This window comes from Gordionus sp. m RMFG-2023, chromosome 3 (genome assembly GCF_954871325.1).
Source record: "Gordionus sp. m RMFG-2023 chromosome 3, tfGorSpeb1-WG-v2, whole genome shotgun sequence".
Classification (NCBI taxonomy): Eukaryota; Metazoa; Nematomorpha; class Gordioida; order Chordodea; family Parachordodidae; genus Gordionus; species Gordionus sp. m RMFG-2023.
In genome coordinates this window covers 5,658,631-5,685,780 of record NC_088777.1, presented here as the reverse complement: position 1 = coordinate 5,685,780, position 27,150 = coordinate 5,658,631, and the positions used below count along the sequence as shown (strand labels likewise).

Genomic DNA, 27,150 nt, shown 5'->3' with positions numbered 1-27,150 from the left:
AAAGAGAGTTTGAAAGCAAGTTAAATAATTAATTTCTTATATTTTAAACAGTTTTTGTTAATTTTGATTAATAATTTATTCATTAGGTCACATTCTAAAAAAGCATATTATATAAATTTCTAATTATATTACATTTGTCTTACAGTATTTCAATTGGAAAATACAATTTATTACATGATTGTAATATTTTAAAGGTTTATAAATTATAATGTAAAAACATCAAATAATTAAATTGTCACCCATAATTATATCTCTACAAATAATTGAATTTTCAATATTTTTGTTTTTTAAACCATAATTTTTCAGACACTTAACATCTTGTTGAAAATATGATAAATCATTCAAAAATTTGTTTAATAAATATGATTTCCCATTATCACATGAAGATTTAGAGTATTTATAATTTAAATTGTTAATTTTTTTTGGTCTATTTTTTTTTTGAGGTGTAAAAAATCTAGGAATTATTACACTTTCCTCACAAGAATCAATATTGTTTTGTTTGATTAAAGGAATTCCACTAATAGAACATTTTGTGTCATTATTTATGTAACAGGATTTTATATCAAATTCATTTGATGATGTATTGATAGTCTCATGATTTAAATTAAGGTATGTATTTGTCTTTTCTAATTTATTAATAACTAAATTACTAATATATTAATATTTTTTATAACTTTTACCATCATTTTTTGTTTCATGGTTACACATAGAACCATAGCAGGAATCTCTAGACATCCCCTCTATATTTCCATCAAAATGTTCTATAACAATTTTTTCAGAAGAGCCACTTTTATTAAATAAATTATCATATAAATATTTATTTCTTTCATCACAGAATTGAGATCCAATTGATGCTAAAAATAAATTTATAATAAATTTGATTATTTATGTATATATTTTTTTAATTTAAACAAACCTATATCCTCGATAGGATCTTCAAATAACTCCTCATACTAATAATATTTTAAACAATTAAAATGTGAATAATAAAAACTTTCTGGATGATTTTGCTAATTCTCTCGTTCAATCGTGTAAAAAAGGAGATTTTGGTGGGGTTTTCAAATTCCATATGATAATATTCATATCCAGTAGTAAAATAGAATAGAAAAGCTTATTTCTGGAAGTACTGGAGTTAGTGTCGTTAAAAAGCCCGATTTGGGTCTACTTTTCAAAACGACCCGATTAAGATTTTAGTAAAATAATATTATGTAAGCAATGAGATTTGTTAAATCCATTTCTGTTAGCTATAAGCAAAATATTTAGACATGCATAATGTTATTTTGGTTATATTCTTAAGCTGGCTATTTTTTAAAATCGACCTAATTCATACATTTAACAACACTCGATTTTAAAGTCGATGAGTCACCTTTGAGAAAAATGGTTTTTATAATAATATGTATATTCTGTTTCAATTGCTCAGAGAATATTTCAATTTATGTAGGAAGCTGATTTTTAATCGTTAAAATCTTATACAGTAGTAAAAATAAAAAATCCTATACCCCAGAAATTGGCCCCTATCAGTGTCAAATCTGAGGATTTATTTCCCAAACCCCCCAAAACTGCTGCGGGGGCCGTCCTCCTGATATCCTCCTACTTATGCTGTTGAACCTGGGGTTTGGTAATAATAGTCATTTTGGAGATTTAGACTTTTCTTCTAACTCATTAGAGTTAAATAATATTATCATATCTAAATGTATTCAATACCATTTACACCTGAATTTAGGTAAAGTTAGCTATAACCAATGATATTATATACTACCAGATTTCTGAATCATTCATATGCACAGTGTCTACATGAGCGGGGGGGGTAGTAACAGTTTGCATCCTAATATCTATAAAGGGGTAGGGGGTAGGTGGTAGGGGGTATGCATTGGGGTGGGGGGGGTAGGCTATAATAATCTAGAAAATTTTCCATTACATTTTTAATTTATCTATAGATAACATTTTGGTATTTTTAGGGGGGTAGATATATATTTTTGAGGAGGGTTTGCATCCAGTGAATATACTGTCCAGTATGCTGCATATGCATTTAAAAGTGTCCATACATAGGAGCAAGCTGTAATGCCATTTTGAAGCTGGAGGTGGATTAAATAAGATTAATATTTATTCATATTGATGTTTTAGTCGTCTCGCAGAATATAAAGAAATATTTAAATTCCAAAATATGAAACAAATTTTTTAAGTACAGATCATATAGATAATTTTTTAGTGTGGATCAAGCGTAGTAGATCATTATCAAAATATTCTTATTTTACTTATCAAAGTAGACAGTAATCCAATTTATCAAAACATTTTATAAAGATAATTAATGAAAAATGATTTGGGACTCAGAATTTTGGTCAAATTGGGGAGTTCCTATAGACCCCAAATTAGAAAGGTATGACTATGTTTGTATTGTTTTTCTAGAGAAAAAATTATTAAGCTTCTAGTGTATGATTGATTTGATTTGGTCCCTTATAATTAAAAAAACTTAAAGTTATGACATATGTCCAAGAGAAGAGATAAAGAGTGGCATAAAATATTATTTTTATTTGCCTCAACAAAACGAACTAAATTCGAATCAACATTTTTGAAAATGACTAGTTGCATGTGAGATTCCAAGTAAAAGACTTACCTAAAGAAATCATCTGGCCTCAGGTTATAAATTAATGATTAATTTGCAGACTTCCTGATATTTGGCATTTGGGCCATCGTTGATTACGGCTTATTATTAAGATAAGCATCAGCCTGACCAATCTACTTATACTAATATACAAATAAGAAAATGTTCCCCTTTGGGGATTAATAGCTTTTTAACATTTTATAAATAAATGTGGTTGAAGAATATATTATAGCTTCAAGTTCCCATTTTAAGTGATTTCACTTCTATTAACTATAATTATTTTATATTGACTTTTTAAATTATGAGCTATCAGTATATTTATATATATATTTTTTAGTAAGTAATAATTACATAATATATTAAAAGTTTATAAAATAAATGTAAATAATATTCAAATTAATATATAGAAAGAATCGATAATAATAATAAATCTAAAATTATCTTGGACATATATAGTATGTAAACGATACTTAATTATAGATGCAGGGCCGTAGCCAGGAATTTTCACTTAGGGGGGCCAAGTGCTTACTTGGGGGGGGGCACTATTTTTTTAAAATCAAACAAATAATTACGCATTCATAGAAATTTTTTCCTATTTTATTAAAAATTTAATAACAAAATAATACTATATGAATATACAAAAAAAAATAATACTATAATATGCATATACAAAACAAAATATTACTATAATAGAATACGGCGATTTTTATTTTTAAATTTTAATATAAATGAACTAAAAGATAAATTCTGCGTTATTCTTTTTTCATACGCCCTTAATACTAAATTTTGTTTACGTTTATCCTTCATAGACTCTCTACTGCTCGATAAAACTCTCTTTAATGTAGAGAACGAGGCCTCACAAGAAGCCGTTGATATCCCAATGATTATCGCTGCTGAGTAGCATTTATATAATTCTTTAAATGCATTATTATATTTTTTTTATACATAATATGTAAGATGTTTTCAAAATTATGATTTTCTTTAGCTTCCGAAGCTAGCAATCCTTTTGCTATCTTCATTTCATGATGCAGTGTTTCCATATTTAAGTTTAACAGGGATTTTAATGGGGCCATTTTATCTGATAAAAAATAATCAGGGTCAAGGGGGAACAATGTATTAAAAGATGAAAAAAGATTAAAATCATCTTCTGTAAATCGGTCTAAAAAACGATCCACAAAGTTATCTATAATTTCATAATATATCCTTTTTAAAGAACTCCAATTGGAGTCTTTTTCACAATCGAATTCTAGTTTGCTATCAACTAAAAAATCTTGGAAATTTTTAGGCGTTTTACGTACCCGTGATGATTTTTGGGGAGTGAGATTAAATTTTGATAAAAGTTTTTCAGCCTTAATCATAATCAAAGCAAAAGAATTATCACTTCTTTTATTTTTTAATATATTGATAGTAGAATCAATACAATTTTTAGCATCCACTAAATTAGTACCTACTGATTGTAGATACTTATTTAGTGGATCTATTGTATTAATATCTCATAAATTATGATGGCTAATATAATGTAATTTATATTAATACATTGAGATAAAAGACCAGAGGCTTCGACTGAATCATGAATTGAAACCTCGGAATTAAGAGTTCTATTAGAAAAGTAAAATAATACTTCACCAATAGCCTCAAAATTCTCATAAATAATGCGAGACGTTTCTAAATGACCAGTCCATCTCTGGTCTAAAAGTCTCTTAAGGGTGTGGCCTGTATATTTACAGGATACGTTAAAACGCCTTGAAAAAATTATACAATGCATTCGATAAATTAAAAAAATTAGAAATAATAACAATATTATTATACCAATTTTGAACCACAAGATGCAACTTGTGGTTGTAGCAATGTATAAAAGGAACATTTTTATTAATTTTTTTTTGAAGAAGTGTTTGCACTCCTTTATTTCGGCCAGACATAACGTTTGCACCATCATATGCCTGGCTTATTATATTAGCTGAATTAATATTTAGATCATTTAGTTGCTTTAAAATGCAATCTGTAATGCTTTCAGCTGAAAGACACTCTAAATTAATGATTCCTATTAAATTTTCTTGGATTTCTCCAGAAAAAATATAGCGAATTATTATGCTCAGATTTTCACAACCTGAAGCATCTTTTGTCTCATCGGCCTTAAGACAAAAAAAAGGCATCTCGCTTTTATTATATTTGTCTGAAATATGTTCAAGCACCATATCTGCCATAATGGATATTACTTCGTTTTGAATCTGTGGTGATGTATACTGGGCATTTTGGGGTATAAATTTCATAATTTTATTTAATTCAGGGTCTTTTTGGATGGTGTAGGAAAACATAGCTATAAATAGTCCAGAAGAATAAATTATGTTTTCATCTTTTGCAGCATCCGTAATATTTGTTGAACCAGTCCCACGGAAAGGTAGCTCTTGTATGCTAAGAAACAGCATCAAATTAAATATTGATTTAATATAATATTGATTACGATTAATTTGATCACCTCCCAACATTTTAGTTATTTCTGTACCATTGTTTATATTTTGATTTTTATCATGCCATATTGTAATTGAATTTAAATGAGCTTTTGAGCTCTCGTGTTTAAGCAGTCCCTTCTTGGCAGCTAACGCATTTTTCCAATTTCTGAATCCCGTTTGTCCAAATTCATCACTTGGATTACACAAGTATTTCCTACATGGGAAACAAAAGGCAGCGTCAGCTTCTACACTATACTCCAACCAGTCTCGGCCTCTATACCATGATTTTTGAAATGATCTTTGCCTTCCATGGATATCTTTTTTCGCGTAATTGTTTAATTTGATTTGATTTGGTTTATTCTGGCCAAGGTCACCAGGGATTTGAATTGAACCATTAGAGGACTTTTTTGACACTAAAAATATTATAATTAATAAATTGTAATGAGGGAAAGGGTCATAAATAATAATGGTCATCAGGATGGGGGAAGGAAGGGCATGCTGAAAATGAACAAACACAAAATTTATCTTGTATTTAAGATAAAAGTTACTGTAGTGCCCAACCCTGATGAAGATTATCAGTAAAGTTGATCAGTAAAATTTCAGTATTAAAAACTAGAAAAAAGTCATAAACATTATATCTTTAAAGATTAACAAAAAAATATAATATTTTTATATTTATAAATCAATTACTAGTTGCTTCTTGACAATGAGAGACTGAGCTGCTAGATGAAGATGATTGAGTCTCTTCTTCGTCTTTATTTGTTTTAAAATCAAAATGTAATAATGAAACACCATAATCTCCTACTCCTATTCATATTGTCAAAAATATATAAATAGAAAAATTTGGGTTAAATTTTAAACTATTTATCATCTTCCTCCTCTTGATTTTCTAGATTAGCTTCATTCATATCTTGAAATATGAGTAAATATATTTATTTTATTAATTAAAATTATTATACAAAAATGATAATATTAATAATAAATGTCTTTCTCTTATCTTATATAAAATATATATATTATATTAAATAATAATATACAAATATTGCCCTATATCAATATCATATAAGTCATGAAATAATAATATAAATTTATACTAACTATGAGAAGAATCAGTTTCTGAAATTTCTGATGTAGTATTACTAGTAGTTTGTAGAGGTGATGTTGCTTGACATTTGTTTAACTTTAACTTAAAATAAGAGTTTATAATTGATTGTTTCTTCATAATTTTAAAATAAACGCTCTAAAATAAAATAACTGGTTATATATTATAATATTAATGTGATACCTATAGAGAATGTGATACACAACAAAAACAGATGAAAAAAAATGAATGAATGATAATTTAATATTGGGTAAAAATAAAAATTAAACAGGATAAAAAAAAATTTTACAAACTAGATATGTTTGTAGAATAAATATTCAAATTTATTTTAAAAATATAAAAATAATCAATTCTAAATAGACATGTTTTTTGAATATTTTTGAATAAATATTTAAAATTTATATTAAAAATATAAAAATAATCAATTCTAAAAAAAATTTCAAATTGGGGGGGGGGGGCAGAAAAATTATTGGGGACCACTTTTGGGGGCCGAAGATTTTTTCTGGGGGCCAGGTTTAGGGGCCAAAAAATTTTTTGGGCCCCCCCCCCCCGTGGCTACGGCCCTGTATAGATATAACAGATATCACAATAAATTCCGTGGTTTATGATATTCATATTATGGTCCAAGTCAAGTAAATTATTTTTAATCATATGCCCTATGAGTCATAAGTAGTGTTGTTAAACGGCTCGATTTGAGCTATTTTTAAAAACAGCTAACTCACTATTTTAGCCAGAAAAATATTGTCTAAGCCTCGAGATTTCTTTAACAGATGTCCAAACCTTTGTGGAATCTATGAGCAAAATCTTTAGACAAGCGTAATATTTTTCCGATTAAAATATTGAATTAGCCATTTTTAAAAATCGGCTAAAATTGAGCCATTTAACAACACTAGTCATATCATAAATCATATATAATATTGAACTCCATTTTTAATATATCTTAACCCTAACTCTTATGTTTCTAACCTTTAATCCTACTAACTTGTTTAACTCTATATATATTTCACCCAATTAAAAAATTCCCTCGAGATGGATTATTAACGGTATATAGGATTGGGAAGATTTAAAAAAATATATATTCGAATATAAATACAAATACACTTCAAAAAAAAATTTGAATAAAATGTGAATACTAAATACCTATAAAAAAAACTCAATGAGTAGTTTTTAAATACAAATACTTTTTGCGAATCCATTTTTATAGTACCACTATATTAGTAATAGATTTCGAAAATTCTAATTTAAATTATTTAGTTTTATAATGACTTGGGACATAAATGGTTGGAAGTGATTATCAATAGTAACTTCAGCCATCTAAGAGTTGTTATAAACTTTTATAACAATGAATTTCGTTTTAATTCACTATTGTAAAAAATAATAATTAGCATTTTTAGTGTAAATCGGAGATTGAGGACAAAAGTTTTTATAGCAACTTTTATTTTACTCAGTGTAGAGACCATCTCCTCAAAATATGTTTTTAAATTAATAAAAAAAGTAATCTTATATTTAATATATTATTTTCAAAGATTATATTTCTTTTCTTTAAAAATTTGATTTTAAAAAATTTGACTCAATTATTTTATTTTCATGTGTTTTAACCAATTTTTTTTTTATTTACAAATTCATATGTACAATGTTTATACAGATTTATATAAAAAATGATTTAATTAAATATTATAAATATATATATTTTTTTTTTAAAAAATAGCATGTACGTTATAATGAATAAAAAAATATTTTGTTCGTAAATTTCATAATATCACAAATAATATTTAAAACTATTATCCAAAAAATATAATTGTATAAAATATATCTTTTAAGAAAAATTTGTTATGTATAATAATATGCGAATTTATAATACGTTGCATACGTTTTGATATGCCATCTCTACGAAATAAAAAATATATTAGGGTAATATTTTTTTTCATATATAAATAGCTTCCTTCCGCCCAAAAGTGTCATAATTTTGATTGCTATTACCTGCTCTCCCACCGATATGACCTGAATTTGCTAAATCTTTCCCACCATTGTCTCCGACTCCATTGTGATTTTTATCTATAGTAGGAGGGCTATTATTTATCGATGACCATAGTAAGTCATCAAGCGCCAGTAGGTCTTCTTCGCTAAAATTGTCACCTAGTCTGGAATTAGTGGAATTTGATTCCTCGTTTGGATAACCAGTTGTGGGCGGGGATAATGATGGTTGAGACCATTTTTCCAAAAGGCTCTCCGGTGAAGGAGTGGGATAGGAAACTAGCATGAGATCTCGTTGAGATAATCCCTGCTGATTAGGATTTGTAAAACCTCTATTCTTGTTATATTCATCCTTAGCATTATTCATACCTTGACTTTCCCACTGTCCGATATTATTGTTATTGTCATCATTGCTATTAAGGTTATTGGGATTTTCGTAGTTGATTATAGTATGATGTGAAGGGGGAGTGAGAGTTAAAGTTGATATAGAGTCAAATAAGGGGTTGTTATTTCGCTTTTGGCCATAGCACTGATCATAATTTGATGGATCAGAACCTTCTTTTCTGAATACAGAAGTCATCATGGAAGCCGGGTTAGACGAAGAATGTTCTTCTCTTGATGAACTTGAATCATTCGTAGCGTAATGGGATACGAAAGGCAAAAGACCCATATTGTGATTTATGTTATTAGTGTTGTAAAAATGTCCTTTATTAACGTAATTTGGATGTTGATTCAGACTTTGTTGAAGTTGATTGACGTGATAATAAGAGGGATAGTAATCCACGAATCCCTCTTTCTCACTATTATTAACGAGCCTCAAGGTATTGTCTGCTGCGCGATGTGAATTATCATATTGAGAATTAGGTGGATTAGATGATTGAATGGGAGGGTTTGGTGTGCTGCTTATCTTAAATTCTTGGTCATAATAAAGAGAATTTTGTTGTTGTTTTAGAGTGATATCACTCATGTAACTTCTCTCATAATTATTAACTATTGATCTAAATCCCCCTTCATCTTGGATCATTTTGTCGATATTTTGGTTCTCTACATGGTTATTAGCTGGATCACATATACTTCCAGATTTTTGCTGAATATTCTCGTTGTTATACTGTATTTTTACACCCGAATTCGGTTGATTGTAATGAGGACTTTTCTCGGGTGTTAAAAGGGATGAACAGCATTTAATAGCATTGGTGTTAGATGTTATGATTATTTCCATATTCTTGATATTGTTTAGATTATTGTGAGAATTGTGGGTATTAGTGTTTAAATGTGTGGGTGGAGGTGTTATTTCTCCAACATTATAATAATTAACAGGACTTGAACTATCATTTACTGTATTACAATAGTTGATGTGCTGTCGGGGTAAGGTGGTTTGAACATGGTTATAATTCTTATTTTTATTCTTAAGTGCACTAATAGCATTGCTACTATCAATATTTTTAAGTGGTTTATTATTTTCCGTTGGCATCATGATTAGCTCTGTTGTCTTTGGTAGAGTAGTAACAATATTACCGCTTTTATTATATTGATGATTGTTTTTTGATAAAGGATTCTTGATATGTTCTTTGATTTCTTTACCATTAAAACTATTCCTTTTTCCATTGGTGACACTATTCTTTCTACCAATTTTACTACCAGAACTATTGTTTATGTTAACAACAGTTGCCTTCTCCTCGCTAGCACTTTCAAGAATTGGATACAATTTGGTAGAACAGAGCACACTTTTGTTATTGGCCCCAGTTTTACCGCTCTGGCTTGTAGGAGACGCATTATCGTAAGGTGTCGTTATATTACGTTCTCTCTTGTGAGTAATGAGTTGACAAATGTCTGAATGGAGTCTTTCCTTAGCAACATCTAAAGGTAAAATGTCCACGTTGTTAGCTATATCCGTGTTAGCCTTATGATCTATCAAAAGTATCTTGGCGGATTCGTACGAACCTTCCCTTGCGGCGAGAAATATAGCTGTTTCATCCTACAAAATAAACGTTAATGTTTGTTTGTTATAATAAAATAAATAAAACTTAAAAATCATAATGAGAATGATTAAAATTGGAGCTTATAAATATCATCTGATCACATATTTCCAATATATTTTTTTAAATGAGATATTTTTTATAAGTCGCAATTAATAAATATATTATAAACCTTTAAATCTTGAGCATCAGGGTTAGCTCCTTTCTTCAGTAATAGCGACACCGTTTTGTAGTTATTAACAGCGGCCGCCCAATGTAATGCCGTTCTTCCTATAAATATATATAAAATGAATTTAAAAATTTATTTAAACTAAAAATCCATCCTCTCATATAATATTCATCTTAAAAAATAATCATAATTAAACTCTTCGTTGCACAGATGGGACTATGCAGACCCGTGCCATTTTAAAAACGTAATTAATTAAAATTCTTTCGATATTTTGCATGAACCTTTAAGTAGCTTATCATTTTAGGTAAAAGGCATGGGTGCAAAATTAATTTTGATTTTGTTTTTTTCTTTTCTTATTTTATGTGTTATAAGGGTTTTTTGTGCATCTGTTTTGGCATTGATATATTAAGCATAAATAAACACGTTTTTATATATCATCTTTATTAATTAAAAATTATATTATATTAATAGTTGAACCTTAGATAAACACTTAACACCATCAATTTTATTTTTATATATTTTTTTATATCATATTGTGACATTTTAAAATAATTTTTCACTTCTTTGACTCCCTTGACAAAAGCTGACATAATATGATAAAATAACAATAAATTATTAAAATATTAGTTAAAATCATTAAAGTAGAGTTTAATTTAACATACGTTTAAAATATGAAAGCTACAAATTAATTTGAATATAAGATATAGTGTTACTAAATTGGGGTCTGAGGGGACTCCAGCTAGTCTCTGGAGGAATTTTTTCGCATGTTCAACGAAGAGTTAATAAGTAACTTAGCAATGGTTAAATACTAATCACTTACCATTTAGTTAATTATCACAATTCTTTGTAAAATAGTATAAAAAGGATGATTTTATTCACAACTTATACTAAACCTAAATCATCCGTGGCATTTAAATCGGCATTGCAATCAATCAAGGTAGAAGGTATCCGACTATCGTTGGAACATACTCTCGCAGCCAATATTAAGGGAGTAGTCCCGTCTTTGCAAGGAGAATCTAGACTCAATCCTGATTTGTGATAACGCATTAACAAGTGAAATACACCCGTCGCATCTGAGGCTATAGCTGTATGGAGTGGAGTTCTACCTAAATGATCTACCGAATTAATGTCAGCTCCTAAAGATAAAAGAATATATAATTGTTTTCAGGTGATGGGTAGTAAATGGGATACTACTGAGAAATGATGTTAAAAAAAATCAAAAATTCTTATATATAAGGGAATTAAGTTAAATTAATTATATTTGTTTAAAAGAACCAAATAGTTTAAGATCAAAAAAATAGTCTAAGATTTATCAGATGTTGGAATTTGTTATGCTTAATTATAAAAATTCAGTGTCGGTAAATGGATTAGGGAAAATATTCAACTTTATCTTTATTATATTCTTTTTAAAATTTAAGGTTAAACTAGATAATAGTTAAGAATAACTAATTTAAAATATTAAATTACCAGCTTCAAGCAAAAAGCGTGCTGAATCAGCCCTAGCGAACCTCGCGGCTAAATGTAAGGGATTTTCAAGAGTATCTTCAGTCCGGGCTTCAAAATTAATCACACTTTTATCGTTAGTAGTAGAGCTTAAATCTTTCAATACTAAATATCGGCTTCCAGAATATTGTTCGTCCGCCTTATTGAGCTTGGAGGATTTTAAAGTTTTAGAAGCGTTTAAGTTTGTCGTTGGGGAAGGCGGAGTCAACAATCCGCTATTGATAATTTGATGAGGGTAAGAGCCAGGTGGATATAGCGGGTTTTCTTCATCCTTTATTTTACATTGATTTTGGTCTACGTTAAAATATGGTGCTCTGCGGGCCGTCAAAAAAACGGGTGTTTCGTGGGTTTGGTAAAAATTTTTGGTAGCCAACGTCGAAAAGTTTCCTCTTAAATTTGTAGTCACAACAGATGCGATATCTTTTTTGGTCCTGGGTTGAAAATTAAAATTATGAATGAACGTTTTTATATATATACAGAAGTTTGACGTTATTTTTAAAGGTAACCAACCCCTCTCACCGCACCTAATTTTAATATATGTTACATTTTGAGAAATGAGCAAGTGAGTAAAAATTCCATTTTTATTAAAATGCCTACAGGTTTGGGCTAATTAGAGGACATTTAAATATAAATAAAATATATTAATTTTTTTTAAACAGTGGGCTGAATTTTAACTGTTAACCACAACTGACCAGAATATCTTCATATTTTAATTTTTATATACTATTACTACATATAATAACCCTTTGCTAATGATTTACAAAGAGAACATGTATGAATTTTTACTTCATTTCTTGGCCCTCCGGCCCTTTCCTGCCATCAAATTGGCTGTCCGGGGACCAATGGCCGTTGCTTGAATCGAATGAATTTCCGTCTATATCCCCATTGTATTCTCCGCCATTATTGTCCTCTTCCCCTTCACTCATAACTATTTTGTGAGTTGATTCAAATCTTTCCAACCTATCGATTCCCCTTTTCTGAGATTGCTTATAATCGTAGTTATAGTTGTAACCCTCTTTTTCGTGATTAGGATAATTTTGGGAGAAGGAATAGTCGTACGGGTTATCCAGGCGTTGTTTTTTATGCTTTTTCCGGTTTTGAGAATTTTGGGAGTGCATAGGGGGAGTGGTAAGGCTAAAACCCTCGGGAAACCAGGTTATACCTCTACCAATTCTTTTGCGTTTTTGAGCCGAATTGTAGATCACACCCACTATGAGGGATACCTTTAGATTTTCGCATAATTAATATAAATATTTATTCACAAAAATTTGAGAAAGTAAACAGAAATGTATATTTCTAAACCATGTTCACCATCAAATTGATGGTTCGAGTTCGGTGTTAACATAATTTAATTAAGTCGAATATATAATATTACCAATAGAAGAGCCGTCCCGATAGAAAAAATATAGGTTAAATGATTAACGGAGGCGGAGCGGGACTTATATCCAGTACCAGAATCGTTGGATGTCTCTTCGTCATTATCATCACCTTCCCCTTTTTATTTTTTAAAGAGAATATTTGATAAATTTGTAAAATTTAAGATTTTTATTTAAAAAAATGATTATTGTTTGGTAGATGTTGTACAATATAAGTTTTCTAATAATTATTAGCTTATACTAGGGCCTTGAAAAATTTAATCTAATTTTGGGTCCAGGCCTGGCCAAAATTTTACTTAAGCCCAGACAGGACTTAATTTTATTTTTAAGATCCATGCCTGTCGGCTTAAATTTTTTAATTAAAAATGATAAATTAAACGCATCTTTATAGAGTTAGATAGAATAGGGAATTATTGATTGCTTTATCCTAAATAATTCTGGAAAAATATTAATCATCATTTTATTTTAATGGAACTATGGCAGTGTTGTAGAACTCTAGTTTTTATGCAAAACTTCTAATGTCAACAAATAATTTTTTTATAACAGTAAATAGATAAATTCTATAGAAAGGAAGAAAAAAATGGTAGAAAAATTCAATAAGTAGCTAAAAATTTATTTTAATATATAACATCCTAATTTTGATCAATTGCACAAGATAAATAATTATTGTTAACGCTACCCCAAAACCTAAAATTTAATCAATAATATTTAGAAAAATAATATATAATAAGTCTTCAAACCTCTGACTGAAACAAGGGCCGCTAATTGAGGAGGCAATATCTTCCTAGCAGCTTTAGCAGCTATAAAACGGGCAGCATCGTTAACGTTAGCTAGGCATTCGCCTTTATCTCTATCATCATCATCATTATAATTAATTTCTTTAACGCTACAGCGAGAATTATCAACTTCCAAAAATATTTTGGAACCGACGATTATTTTTTCCTCCGGACGGTCAGCGCTCCACTTCTGCCTATCATTATTGGGATTTAGTAAAGTAGGAAATATCATGGGGTTACCCCACCTATCTTGCTTAAATCTCACATTGGCTCTGAGTAAGTCCGATAGGGTCTTCAATAGAGGGTTGGGAATAGATGCCTCAACGTCACCATTTTTCAAAGTTATTCCACGGTCAAATAAGTTTGTCATGTTATCGGTTATCTGCGTGTTCAATACTATGATCAAAGTTCCTTTGCTAGCATAACCATGGGAATCGCTTTTTTCATTGCCAATATCACCTGGATTCGGAGGAATGGGATCATAAGATCGTCGCTCATGATCACTACTCGATGTATAATTTTCTAGACAATCGAACCCATCAAACAAACAACCCCTGTTGTCACATTCGGGGTCGCACACTCCGTTTCCGTAAACTTTGTAACAGGAATCAGAATTTCTAAATTTCACATTATTATCCTTTATTTTAGAAGAATCTTTATGGCAATGGGCCCAGGGGTCTAATCCTAAAGAACAATCCCTTCCATCCCAGTCGCATTCCGGTAAATTACAAATTTGTTGGCATTGGCCGTTTCCTAACATATTCTCAGGGTTGGTGCAACCCAGTGCTTGGCAAGCTATCAGTCTATCTTGAATGTTAATATTAATGTTTTGCTGGTCATTCGAGATATCTTTCATTGTATCAGAGTTGGGATTGGTGGAAGGTGACTTTGATGTGCCTCTAACATTTGCAAAGAAATTACATCTATTTGCGTTATTCTTGTCATTATCTTTGGCATATATATCTTTTTTCTCCAAATCTAAATCCTTGATAATTTCAACACTGTAGTCTAGGTCGCAAAAACAACGCCTAAGAGGCCCAGCGTCTAAACAATATTCCCCGGGTCGGCAAGGGTGTGTTTGGCAAGATTTAACCGTGTTTTGGCATATATCCCCGTAAAAGTTTGGCTTGCATTTGCATCTGATATAAACATTTAATCGTTAAACAAAAAATAAATTTTTTAATTTGATTATATGCCTAAATACAAAATTTATTATGGAAAGAATATGATTTTTTGCTTGAAATATCTTGCTAGTATAAAATCAAAATTATCAAAACGATTTTTTTAAATTTTTAAAAAATACTTGAATCCCTTGCTATCAAATGCGTTGGTATGACAAGTGGCACCATTCAGACAAGGATTTTTATTCGTTCTACAGGTATCGTATTTGAGTTGGCATTGCTTGCCTTTAAACCCGGGTCGGCAAACGCATTTGTAATCGTTATCTAATTGAATACAATCTCGTGTTCCTATATGGTCGCAGGGGTTACCCATGCATTCGTTAATATCCCCTTCGCATCTATCGAATTGTATTTTTTTTTTTGAATTTCATTTTTATTTATTTTTTATGTTAGTAAAACTAATATTATATTGGACTAACAACCATAAAAAAAATTATCCCAGGACTTTAAAAAAAAATCCAAAACTTTTTAAAGAACACACCTTAAAACTTCCTATACATTAGGGAATTTTTTTTTTATAAAGTACTATTATGTTTTTGGGGGGATTGCTAATCATAATTTTCACCTTCTAATAATAAATGGGTTTTGTAAACACAAAAAATAATCATTTTTTTTCTTCATCCCCAGTTTAATATAGTGTAATGAAAGATTCATTTATTTCTATTCAACCCCACCCAACTTAATCATGGTTATAATAAATATTTAATTCCTATATAGTGATATCGGAAGAAAGATGAAAAATGAGAATTTAAAAATAAATAAATAAATATAATAATACGTTTTTCCGACAAATCCCGGCGGACATATGCATTGGAAGGAGCCGATCTTATCCACACAAGTTCCCCCGTGATGGCATTTCACGTTTTGGCATTCGTTTATATTTGTTTCGCACAAAAACCCTAAAGTCCCAGGTGGGCAGGAGCACCTAAAATCGTTGATCAAATCGTGGCATATACCGCCGTGCTTGCATGGGTTATGCTTGCAATCGTCTATATTTGTTTGGCAGTGTTCACCTTAATAATTATTTTTTTGTTAAATGTAAATATAGAATTAATTCATTGTCGGAAAAATATATCATGTTTTTTTAATAAATATTCCATTTTATTTGTGTTTTAAGGGCTTAAAAGTTTATTCAAAGTTCTATTTGTTTTAGACCGATTATGCATTTTTTTTTAAATAAAACAAACATTAAATAGGTGTAGATCTGGTGCCATATAAAATGATTATAAACATAAAGTAATATATGGTTAACAAACTAATTTTATTATATTATTAATGAGTGAATTAATAAAAAGGCGAATTAAAACTATTTTGAAAAATAATGATTCCAAGAGGAAAATCTAAACTCCAGATGATACATGTTTTTCACCACATACATCATGGCTTTCATTCGTAGTCAAACAGAATTCATAATTTACATTTAGATATTTTGATTGAATCAAGACATGAACAGATATAGAATATCAAATAAAATAAATAAAATTCACATCATTATCCAATCAATATTTAATCCTGGCAAAATTTAATATTTTTTGTAATGTATAAATTCCTATTTCAAACTCTGCTGCAATTTAGAGACGATACCCTAAGCTGCAAATTTTGCCGCGAGAAATATTTAGAAAAATTCTGAACTTATATTGGGTCAAGTTATTTCAAAAAATATAATGATAACCACCAGATTTTTAAAGTAAGCTATCCAATTCGACACAAGTGTCTAAAACATAGATTCCTTAGCTATTATACCATTTCACATGATCAGGGATGAAAAAATATTGTACGCAAAAAGACAATTAAATTTCTCTCTATTAAAATACCTTCGAACCCTGGTGGACATTCACATACATATCGTTTGCCGTTATTTGTATTACTATTATCAGTTCTTTTACTAAAGCGATGTAGATTATGTGAATTGATGCAAGTAGCGCCATTGAGACAAGGGGAAAGTATAGCGCATTCGTCTATAGGAATTTCACAATGACTGCCTTTGAATCCTTCCCTGCACAGGCATTTATAATAGGAAGAATAATCGGGGTCCGGGGTTGTCACTTTAATGTCCAAGCACGTGCCGCCATTACCGCATACCGGAAGATGGTCGGATTTAAGCGACATCATTGTTGCGCAGGTTACCATTTTGATTTCGCAAGTTTCCCCTGTGTAATATCGGAAATATAGGGTATAGTAATCTATAAAGACATCCAAAAAGTTTAATAATGAAATGATCTCATCTGTAAATATAATATATAAATTGCGTAAAGTTAAATGAAACAAAGTTTTTTTAAAATAATAAAGTCTTACAAAATTTGGCTCCTAAGAATACAGTTAATTAATAATTGATCAATATATTAACCTGTCCACCCGGGTTGACATTCACAGCGAAACGCTCTTTGATTATCGTGTACAACCACTTCCTTAGACGAAGAAGAACCCGAATTATAAGTCGCAGAGCCTGCTAAAGAATAGCACACACCCCCGTTGGCACATATAGATGACTTTGAATCTATTTCAGTTTTCCCGTTAATATACCTGAACCCATACACAATAGCCATACTTTCCCTGTTACAAGGATCTATTCTCGTTTCGCATCTATCCCCAACAAAGCCCGGCGGGCATCGACACTTTAATAACACTCGCGAATATTTTTCGATCCCCGAGTTTAAACTATTCTGATAATAACCATCTATATCTTTATTCCTCCCCGATTCACTGGAATCGTCGTAGGCATTGTAACAAGTACCCCTGTTTAAACAAGCAAAATTTTCGCACGTCATCATCGAATCCGAAATCAAGTACTTTTCGCAATGCTTGCCACCATAATTAGCTTTACACTCGCAGGTGTAATCCCCTATACCGTCTATACATTTTCCATTGTTAAGGCAAGCCGTGGGAGTGCAATCCGGTTCGTTGATCTGGCAACGAGGGCCACTCCAACCCTTGGGGCAATCGCAAACGTAAGAGGCAACGTAATCCTTGCAAATTCCGCCGTTTAAACAAGGGCCGATCACGGTTTGATTTGTCGCGTGAGAGATGGTATGAGAGGTCGCGTCTGTCATTATATTGTTTATGTGTTCATATATTTATTAGGGTTTGGAAAAATTATCACAATTATTTTTATAGCAAGAATTATTTATATTTCAAAGAACTAAACACTGATATTTATAATAAATAATTACTTCTATTGTCTCGAGAATAAATATATATTGGATAAACGAGAGCGCATTCATCGATTTCTTGCTTACATCTAGGCCCTGTGAAACCAGGAGGGCATACGCATTCATAATCTATATCATTACTTTCGAATGCGTTTTCCTTTTTGATATTAATGCAAGTTCCTCCATTATGGCATGGGCCAGCTAAGGTTTTAATAGCGGCGGCAGACCAAGGGGCTCTACCTGAAGGTAAACGGTTGTAACCTGTAGATGTGTTGTAAAACATTTATCATGTAATACTGATATGTGGTTGTAAAATAAGATAACACCATTTAAAAATGGAGTATAATTATATATATATAAAAGTAAGTAAAGATATTTAGGTAATATCATTAAAATCCTTTTTTATTATGAACATTATTTAGTATTTTTAATCAGTTATTTCGGGTATTCATCAAAATGCATGATTACACATCATTATTAGATATCGATTTTACCTTGACTTGACGCTTCGTCCTCTTCATAATACAGATTATTTAAATCAATATATCTAGAATCTATTCCGTTTTCTGCTAATGTAGCTTTTAGACATGCTTCAATAACTCGAGGCTTTTCGTTGATCGTGATTTCGCAAGCTTTCCCAGTAAATCCATTAGAGCAAATACATCGGTGTGCCATTTCATTACCCGTTAAAAGTGGCACCATTTGACATTTTCCCTCGTTGAGGCAGCCTTTATTATTATTCCGACAATCTTTGCTATCGTAGTCATATGAATAAAACGGCGGGAGGCGAGAATAGTTTATATAATGTTCGCAATGTGTGCCCATAAAGCTAGAAGGACACTTGCATTGGTAGGGAAGTCGGTTCTGACCGTTGTAATCAAGCCCATCTGAGGTGCGTTGGTTCTATATTTATAAATAAAAAAGTTTATTGTTGTATGTGTATCCTATATACTAGCAATAAGATTAGTCATGAGAATAGGTGTTAATCTTTTTTAAATTTCAGAATGTAAAAATATATCACATAATAAATACATTAACTGGTATATCTAAAATTATGATATGACATGAAGTAAGATCTAATGACCTTAGATAAGTTGATGCAGCGACCACCATTGTTACATGGATTCTGGGAGAGGCACGGATTTATCGGTTTCTCACAATTATTACCCGAAAAACCAGGAAGGCACTCGCATTTATACCCAATTATTTGGCCATTATTCGAGTCTGATAAACATATCCCACCGTTCGAACATGGCGATTCTGCTTGCTGACATTCATTCTTCACCCTTTTTTCGCACGTTTTACCTTCATAACCTTTACATATTTTATTTTTTTTTCAAGTTTTAATGAAATACAAAATTTGGATTATATATGTAAAAAATCGAATCGATCTATAATAATAAAATTATATTGCTTTTCTTGGCTTATTTCGATAGCTATAAATTTTTCATATATCATTTATTTATTATCGAAATAAGGTTTAAAATGTATGATATTTCAATAATTAATGAATTAATAAGGAAATTATACATATAAATTTAGATATAATTGTAAAAAAAATTTAAATATTTGATTTTAAAGCATTATTGGAAGTTAAAATTTTAAATAAATGATTAAATCTTAAAATTAATTTTTTTTTAAAAAATATAAAATTTCTTTACTTTGATGGGGATTAATAAGTTTTGAAAAAAGATATTCAAAATTTAAAAAAAATCACTCACAGCATGCCACAATATAAATCTAAGATGAGTTTTTGTAGTATATAAAATGAGGGGTTAATAATTATAGCTTATTAATTCAATTAATAAAATTTTTAAGTAAATCTTATTACCCAGGGGACACGTGCAAAAAAAGCCATCGATAAGGTCTGTGCATAGTCCTCCATTGTGGCACGGATTTTCGCCGCATTCATTGATATTAACCTCGCAACGGTCCCCGGTGTACCCGGGCATACATACGCATGTAAATTTATCTTAAAAAATAAACATAAAAAGATGAATCAAAATAGCGAACAGCCTTATAAATAATAAAGATGATTTTCTAGTTTCATAAAAAAATGGCAGGCTTTAGGATTGATTCGAACTTATTTGCTAAACAGCTGGCTATTTAACTTCGACTAAACAGCCCTAAAAAGTAAAATAATTTTTTTTTTAAAAAAAATACGAAAAATAACAATGCCACAAGGAAAAACAAACCAAAATAGGGCGCCTTCGTTAAGTAGAACGAGGACATATAGATCTTTTCCTCCATTTTATATTTCACCAATATTATTCATCTCGAAAAAAGAATTCTCTTTCTTTTTTCTGTTCTGTTCTTTTCTTTCTTTCTTTCTGTCTTTCTTTTCTTTCTCTCTCTATTCTTTCTAATTTGCAGCATTTTGAATCTTCAATATATTATATGATAGTAGTTTTCCCATTTATCTTCACATCAAAATATGAAAAAAAACAAAAAAGAATCAAAAATACACACCTGTCTCGTCCAAACATGTCCCGTCGTTTAGGCATGGGTAAGAGGAGCATTCGTCGATATTAATTTCGCACCTAGGTCCGCTAAATCCAGATTTGCACGCGCACTCAAAAGAACCGAGAGTATTTACGCAGGTACCTTCGTGTTCGCAAGGCGACCCTTTTGTAAAATGTATTTTTTTTGTGTAGAAGTGAGTGTTTTTTTTTGAAAAAATTATATCTCTATATATTAAATTAGGATTGTTAAATGGCTCATTTTGAGCCGATTTTTCTAACAAGGAAAATATTACGCAAGCGTATAGATTTTGATCACGCACAAAGGTTTGAACATCTAGAGAAATATCGAAGCTTGGGCTATATTTTTCTGGATAAAATATTGAGTTAGCAATATTTAAAAAAAAAAAATCGGCTCAAATAGAATGGTTTAAGAAACACTATATTAAAAATATCATTATTTATGTAACCTTTCATGTTGCAAAGTTTTAATTACAAACTTGTAAAAAGGTGCTATAAATTATAGTATGCGACTGCGAGAATATATATTATTTAATACAAACCCATCTGACATTCATCGACATCCATATCACAGAGGGTGCCCTCCATACCGGAAGGGCAAGAGCAGACGAAATCCCCATTTATGAAATTCGTTTCGCAAATAGAGCCGGCTGCGCAAGGATTTTGTGCAGCACATGCATCATCCAGGTGGCAAAGCAAGCCCGTCTTTCCCGGTGGGCATGCGCAATAATATGAGCCTATCCTGTCATGGCATGTGCCACCGTTCATGCAGACGGATGTTTGTTGGACACCATCTTATTATTTATTTTAAATAATAATAAAAAATGATTGGTTTATTTTAAAAAAATTATATTTTCTTTGGTTATTTTAGATCTATAAATTTCTCAACTCTAGTTTTTATGATTGATAGAAATTTTTTTAATGATACAAATAAAATTTATACCTAAAGAAGAGGCCATGATAGCACAATCGTCAATATTTTCTCCACAATCCGGCCCTGTCCACCCGTTAACGCAAGCGCAATAATAAGAGCCACGCGTATTTATACATGTTCCGCCATTTTTACATAAGTGCCAGGGACCCATAGTTAAGCATTCATCTACGTCCAGCTCGCAATATGTGCCTATTGAAATTATTATTATTGCACATAAACAATATAATAAGTTAACGAATATTATATTCATATTGGCATGACAAATGAAAGCAAGGGAAGATTGAGAAATGAGAAAAAAAATGAATACTAGTACTAGATTATACCTTTAAATTGTGGAGAACATTGGCAGGTATAACTATTTATTCGATCCAAACAGGTTGAACCATTTTGACATTTATGGCCCAGCGCGCATTCGTCAACGTTATTTTCACAGTCTTCGCCATCAAACCCTGTATCGTTAAAGTTATATTAATTGTAATAAATATATTATAACAAAATAAATTAATAAATGTATAAGCTAACACTTTCTTTCTTCCCTAAAGCGATGAAAAAATCATGATTCAGTTTTTGGGTCCGGAGCGGAATAATAACTGGACCATTCTGATTTTAACCGATAGGACCGATTATAACCTTGACTGATCTTAATGCTCTCATCATTTCTTTCGAAAAATAATTTTTCACAGTTTTTAATTACCAGGTTGGCATTGACATTTGTAAGTAAAATCGCCGGTGATGTGGCACATGCCTCTATTCTGGCATGGAGATGGGTTACAGGGATAGAATCTTTTCTCGCATCTTTCTCCAATGAACGCTATAGGGCACAAACACCTGATAAACAATTTAAAAAGATATTATTTATTAAAATATTAATCTATAATTGAGTTTATTAATAATTATTTTTTCATTTGAGCCGATTTTTAAAAAACGGCTAACTCAATATTATAGCCAGAAAAGTAGTTCCTGAGTCTTGAGATTTAGCTAAGTTCAAACTCTTGGTGCCATCATGAGAAAAATATTCAGGCTCGCGTTATACCTTTCTGGATAATGTATTGAGTCAAGTAGCATTAACCTCAATCAATTTTTTCGCTCTTTTATTGAAAAATTATATTAAAATCATTTTACTTGTAGCTTCCAACGGTATTTAGACATGTTCCTTGGTTCATGCAGGGTGGTGCAGAATGGTTAGAGGTTACGTCGCATTCATCTATATCTTTCTCGCAATTTTTACCCGTCAAACCAGCCAGGCATTCACAATAGTAAGAATCGTTGTGAGAAATACATCGAGCTCCATTTAAACATGGGTTACCGTGACAATGGTTCAGGTATTGGCAATGTTTACCTTGACCATTTAAATTTATCATTTTAATTAGTTTTTAGGACTTTATAAATATTTATTTTTCTCTTATACACATATTCATAATCATATACCATAAAAGGAGGGAATTCAAGAATAATGATCAGTGTATAACTCTTATATCGGTATCTAAAAAAATAATAAGATGAGGGGTAATAATAAAAATTTATATTTCGAAACGTAAAACTTAAAAAAGATATATTGGGAATTAACTACTAGTAAACTAACTAGCCACTCAATAGGAAAATAGTTATAGAGAGAAATGTTAAAGCGGTGATAAATGTATCAGAGACTTGCAGTCCCCGAGCTGAAAGAGGCCAGAAAATACTATTATTTTAAAAACCTCACTAATTCGGGGCGGGACAAACTTATAATAAAAGTTAGTTTGAAAATTGGTAATGAATGAATGCATCATTTAAAAAAAAATACATTCGCAGTATTTGAAAAAGATGAATATTATCCTGAAAACTAAATATGATGACCGAAGCTCATATTCGAGTCGATGATTCGGATTATAAACCTATGAGTCAATCCTGCCATTTAAAAAAAAATCGGGATACAATTTGCATATGTTCCGAGAATTTCCGACAGAGTGGCCTGCAACAACAATCAAAATAAATTAGAAGCAAAAATCAAACCTTTATAACCCTCTGGGCATACGCATTTATATTCCGTCTCGGATACCAGTAGTTTGCAAATCCCCGAATTCTGACACAATCCGCCTATTAAAAAGTGTTGAGTTGCGTTGACAAGGTGCCACCCGTTTTGGGTACCATTTTTATTCATACCAATCTCGTCATTTTGAGTGCCATTTAACCCCGGATACGGTAAAAATTTAGACTTTTCGCAAATATTTCCAGGGGTAGGTAATTCGCAAAGGGACCCTTGATAACCCACCGTACATTGACAATAAAAAGTGGGTGGCTTATCGACGGATGGCGAAACAACGTTACAAGAGCCCCCATTGTGACATTTATTGCTTTTCGAATTTGTTTTATTTTATATATTAAAAATTAGAGATCAACTAATTATAACATTAATTTCAGAGATCAGCAAGCTGCTCTCCGAATGGAAAAGTACGGATTAAAAAAAAATTCGGAATTCAAAATCATTTCTAAAAACTAACTCACATAATAATTGATAAATATTGGAGCCCTGTGATGAGTTCAAGCCCCCCTACCCCTAACATCTGTCGTTTATAATGCTTTTATAAATGTTATTTTCTAGAAAAAAAACCAATTTTTTTAAAAATTTTCCTCGAGAAGTTAAATAATTTGTCCGCCATCTTTGAAATTATGGGCGGGGGAGAGGGAGGAGTAGAGTTTTTATTGGATAGGGGTATTTTTTTAAAAAAGAATATAGTATAGTCGTAGCGAATAGGCCGGACAAAGATTTTTCTATCGGAACGGGGCAGACCTTAGAAAAAAAAACCTTTTTGCCCCCCCCCACACCCAATTTTGTCTTCGCAAAATATTTACCAAATTATTTTCGACGCATTTGAATAGTAGATGGGAGTGTAAATTTTTCCCTATTTTACAGGGAGGTTAGAAATTACTGATTAAGTGCAGTGCATCATACCAGAGAGTTTTAACGATTGAGCGTGTAAGGGTAGTGTTGTTAAACGGCTAATTAAATATTTTATCCAGATAAAATATTACGCAAAGCCTGAAAATTTTTCTCGTAGATGGCACAAAGGTTTGGACATCCATTAGCGAGACCTCGGGGGGCTTAGGCAATATTTTTCTAGCTAAAATATTGAGTTAACCGTTTGACAACACTAATGCAGGAGAGTTTTAAATAGTATATTAAATTCTTTCTTTCTTTCTTTCTAGAAAGAAATACGCATTTCAACCCTGAAATGTGAAAATTGTTTGGAAATAATACAACCCTAACAAATGATGTATGTAGTTAAAGACTTTTGTATTGTGTATTTGGATCCTATACTGTTATGTTAAACCTCTAAACGGTTTATAACAAAAAAAGTATTATAAAACATTTTATTTTATTTTTTTAAAAAAGTACAAATTTAAATGGAAATCCATTTATTTTGTGATATTTTTTTTTATAAACCAGAAGGTTTTTCAATTCATTTCTTTTAATAACCATAAAGAGAGTAGTTCAAATATTTTAGCCGCGGTATATTCTTTTTGTAAAACTTTATTAGTATGTTACAAAAAAATTATGGAATTAATTTGTGGTTTACTAGATATTCAACATTCTTATTATATATATATATATCTTTTTCTTTCTGTCTTTCTTTCTATATAAATATATATATATATATATACTTGATAAGTTCGCTGTTAGGTTTCTCCCGCATTAATTTCTTGTTAACGTGACTCGGGTATAACCTGTGGGAATTGATTAGCTTGAAATGGGTCGTCAAGGGCCCTATATCCCCATGAAAGCAAGGATTTAGATATTCACACTTGCGACCTACGAAATTAGGAGGACATCTTTTTTTTAAAAAAAAATATATATTTATATTTACCAATAAGCAAAAAATTGAATCATGTGATATTTTCCATTAACAAAGAAAAATTTAACTGAATATTCTTTTTAATCTTGATTTCGTATTCTCTCATAGTCATCAAATAGAGCATCACGTGACTTTCATTTCTTTTTAACTATGAAAACATGAGGAATGTGAGTTAGGCCTAGTTTTATTATGAGATGCTAAAGAAGAACCAATATTGTAATGATAAAGTCACGTGATATCTTATTTCGGTACGTTAATAATAACGAAAGTCGGGAAAGATCAAAAATACGAAACTTTAATGAAAATAAATAAATAAGCTATTTTAAATATAAAAATAATAATATATCCAAAACATAATTCTATAAAATTTTATAAATTTTAAAAAAAAATTAACATATTATTTCATTGAAATTTGTGAAAGTTTTGAACTCTTTAAAAAATAATAAATATAAATTGTTTTAATGTCAAATTAAAGTTTCGAAATTGCTGAAATGATTGACAGATTTATATATTTTTTAATACATAATTCAATACTTTAATATTGAATTTTTGAAAAATATCAATCAAAATTCTTCCAGATTATGAGAGATTTTATGATCGATTCGATTTCGTATATTTCCAAAGATGGTAAATTTTGATTTTAGGGGGAAAAAAGTGGAAGTCTACCTACTAGTTTAATGCGAAAGACCTAGCAAAATAAAAGATATTAAGATCCCTACAATATAATACTTCAAAAAACTATTAATTATTAATATTATATAACATATTTTGAAAAGTTATTTTTTTTAAATTTCTAATTTGAAAAAGTTTTAAAATTTTTGAAATTTTCTAAAAATTATATTATTTTTGACATGTTATTATTTTTATATTTTTTTAAAAAAATAAATTTTCAAAAGTTTCAGAATCGTAATTTTTTTGTTGTTGATATTTTGGACTTTGGCCTGTGCCTAAGGAATTTTATAAACTTGAAATTAAAACACAAAATTATATATTTTCTTTTAAAAATTTTAAGGTCAAAGAATCTCTGAACAAAAAACAGACATTTTTTTCAAAAAGAAATGAAGTGGTAATGAGAGAAAATGGCTCTAAGCATGGCAAAATGTTTGATATTTCAAATTTTTAAAACCATTATATTATATATAAATTTTATTTTATTTTTAAAAATAAAAGTTCAAAAAAAAAATAACATGAAATTAAAATTAGAAGAAAAAAAAAATTATTATAACATAGTAATTTTTTTTAGAGGTTTTCCTATTATTTATACAAAAAAAATATAATAATTGCTTATTCGATGAACTCCAAAAATTTTATGGGACTAGAAAAACCTTCCTAGACTATTTCTAAAAGACAATTAGTTTTGTTAACAAAGGTTATAGATGAAAAAGTAATTTGAACCGCTAATTTTTAGCGGAGTGTATTTAATCACTTTTCCTATATGGAAGAAAGGGAGGAAAGAAAAAAAAAATTAGTTTTAATTTAATAGTCTATTTTCTTCTTTTTCTTAATATTTATTATAAGACAGTTTTTTTTAAACAAATCAAAAAAAAATTTTTAAATCGTTTTATTTAATAAAAATATATAAAATAGTTGCCACAAAATATTTATTTCCCACAATTTTTAGTTACTCGGTCAAACTTTAAAAAAT

General features: G+C 30.1%; 1 protein-coding gene and 1 long non-coding RNA gene across 3 annotated transcripts in view; both read right to left on the bottom strand.

Annotated features, from left to right (window-relative positions):
- Positions 1–373: 373 nt before the first annotated feature.
- Positions 374–1,050, bottom strand: LOC135927255 (uncharacterized). The gene is made up of 4 exons (XR_010572017.1): positions 995–1,050; positions 917–953; positions 681–854; positions 374–641 (listed from the first exon to the last, which is right to left on the bottom strand). It is a non-coding gene; the product is annotated as an uncharacterized LOC135927255 (long non-coding RNA).
- A 6,727-nt stretch (positions 1,051–7,777) lies between these two features.
- Positions 7,778–27,150, bottom strand: part of LOC135925918 (neurogenic locus notch homolog protein 1-like) — a 34,818-nt gene continuing 15,445 nt past the window's right edge. Inside the window, exons 1-24 of one of the 2 annotated variants that reach the window (XM_065461496.1) lie at positions 25,518–25,566; positions 25,315–25,462; positions 23,665–24,005; positions 22,795–23,011; positions 22,367–22,500; positions 21,996–22,121; positions 21,682–21,861; positions 21,281–21,532; positions 20,728–20,883; positions 20,090–20,230; positions 19,343–19,572; positions 18,753–19,161; positions 18,280–18,519; positions 17,457–18,152; positions 16,924–17,259; positions 15,888–16,122; positions 15,232–15,447; positions 13,893–15,067; positions 13,152–13,270; positions 12,563–12,999; positions 11,741–12,207; positions 11,167–11,409; positions 10,277–10,374; positions 7,778–10,103 (exon numbers count right to left, since the gene is read on the bottom strand). In XM_065461496.1, coding sequence (XP_065317568.1) covers positions 8,079–10,103; positions 10,277–10,374; positions 11,167–11,409; positions 11,741–12,207; positions 12,563–12,999; positions 13,152–13,270; positions 13,893–15,067; positions 15,232–15,447; positions 15,888–16,122; positions 16,924–17,259; positions 17,457–18,152; positions 18,280–18,519; positions 18,753–19,161; positions 19,343–19,572; positions 20,090–20,230; positions 20,728–20,883; positions 21,281–21,532; positions 21,682–21,861; positions 21,996–22,121; positions 22,367–22,500; positions 22,795–23,011; positions 23,665–24,005; positions 25,315–25,346 — 8,505 coding nt within the window. In that variant the 5' untranslated portion in view covers positions 25,347–25,462; positions 25,518–25,566 and the 3' untranslated portion in view covers positions 7,778–8,078. Of the gene's footprint in view, positions 10,104–10,276; positions 10,375–11,166; positions 11,410–11,740; positions 12,208–12,562; positions 13,000–13,151; positions 13,271–13,892; positions 15,068–15,231; positions 15,448–15,887; positions 16,123–16,923; positions 17,260–17,456; positions 18,153–18,279; positions 18,520–18,752; positions 19,162–19,342; positions 19,573–20,089; positions 20,231–20,727; positions 20,884–21,280; positions 21,533–21,681; positions 21,862–21,995; positions 22,122–22,366; positions 22,501–22,794; positions 23,012–23,664; positions 24,006–25,314; positions 25,483–25,517; positions 25,567–27,150 lie in introns of those variants that run through there. The other variant, XM_065461495.1, reaches the window with a different exon arrangement.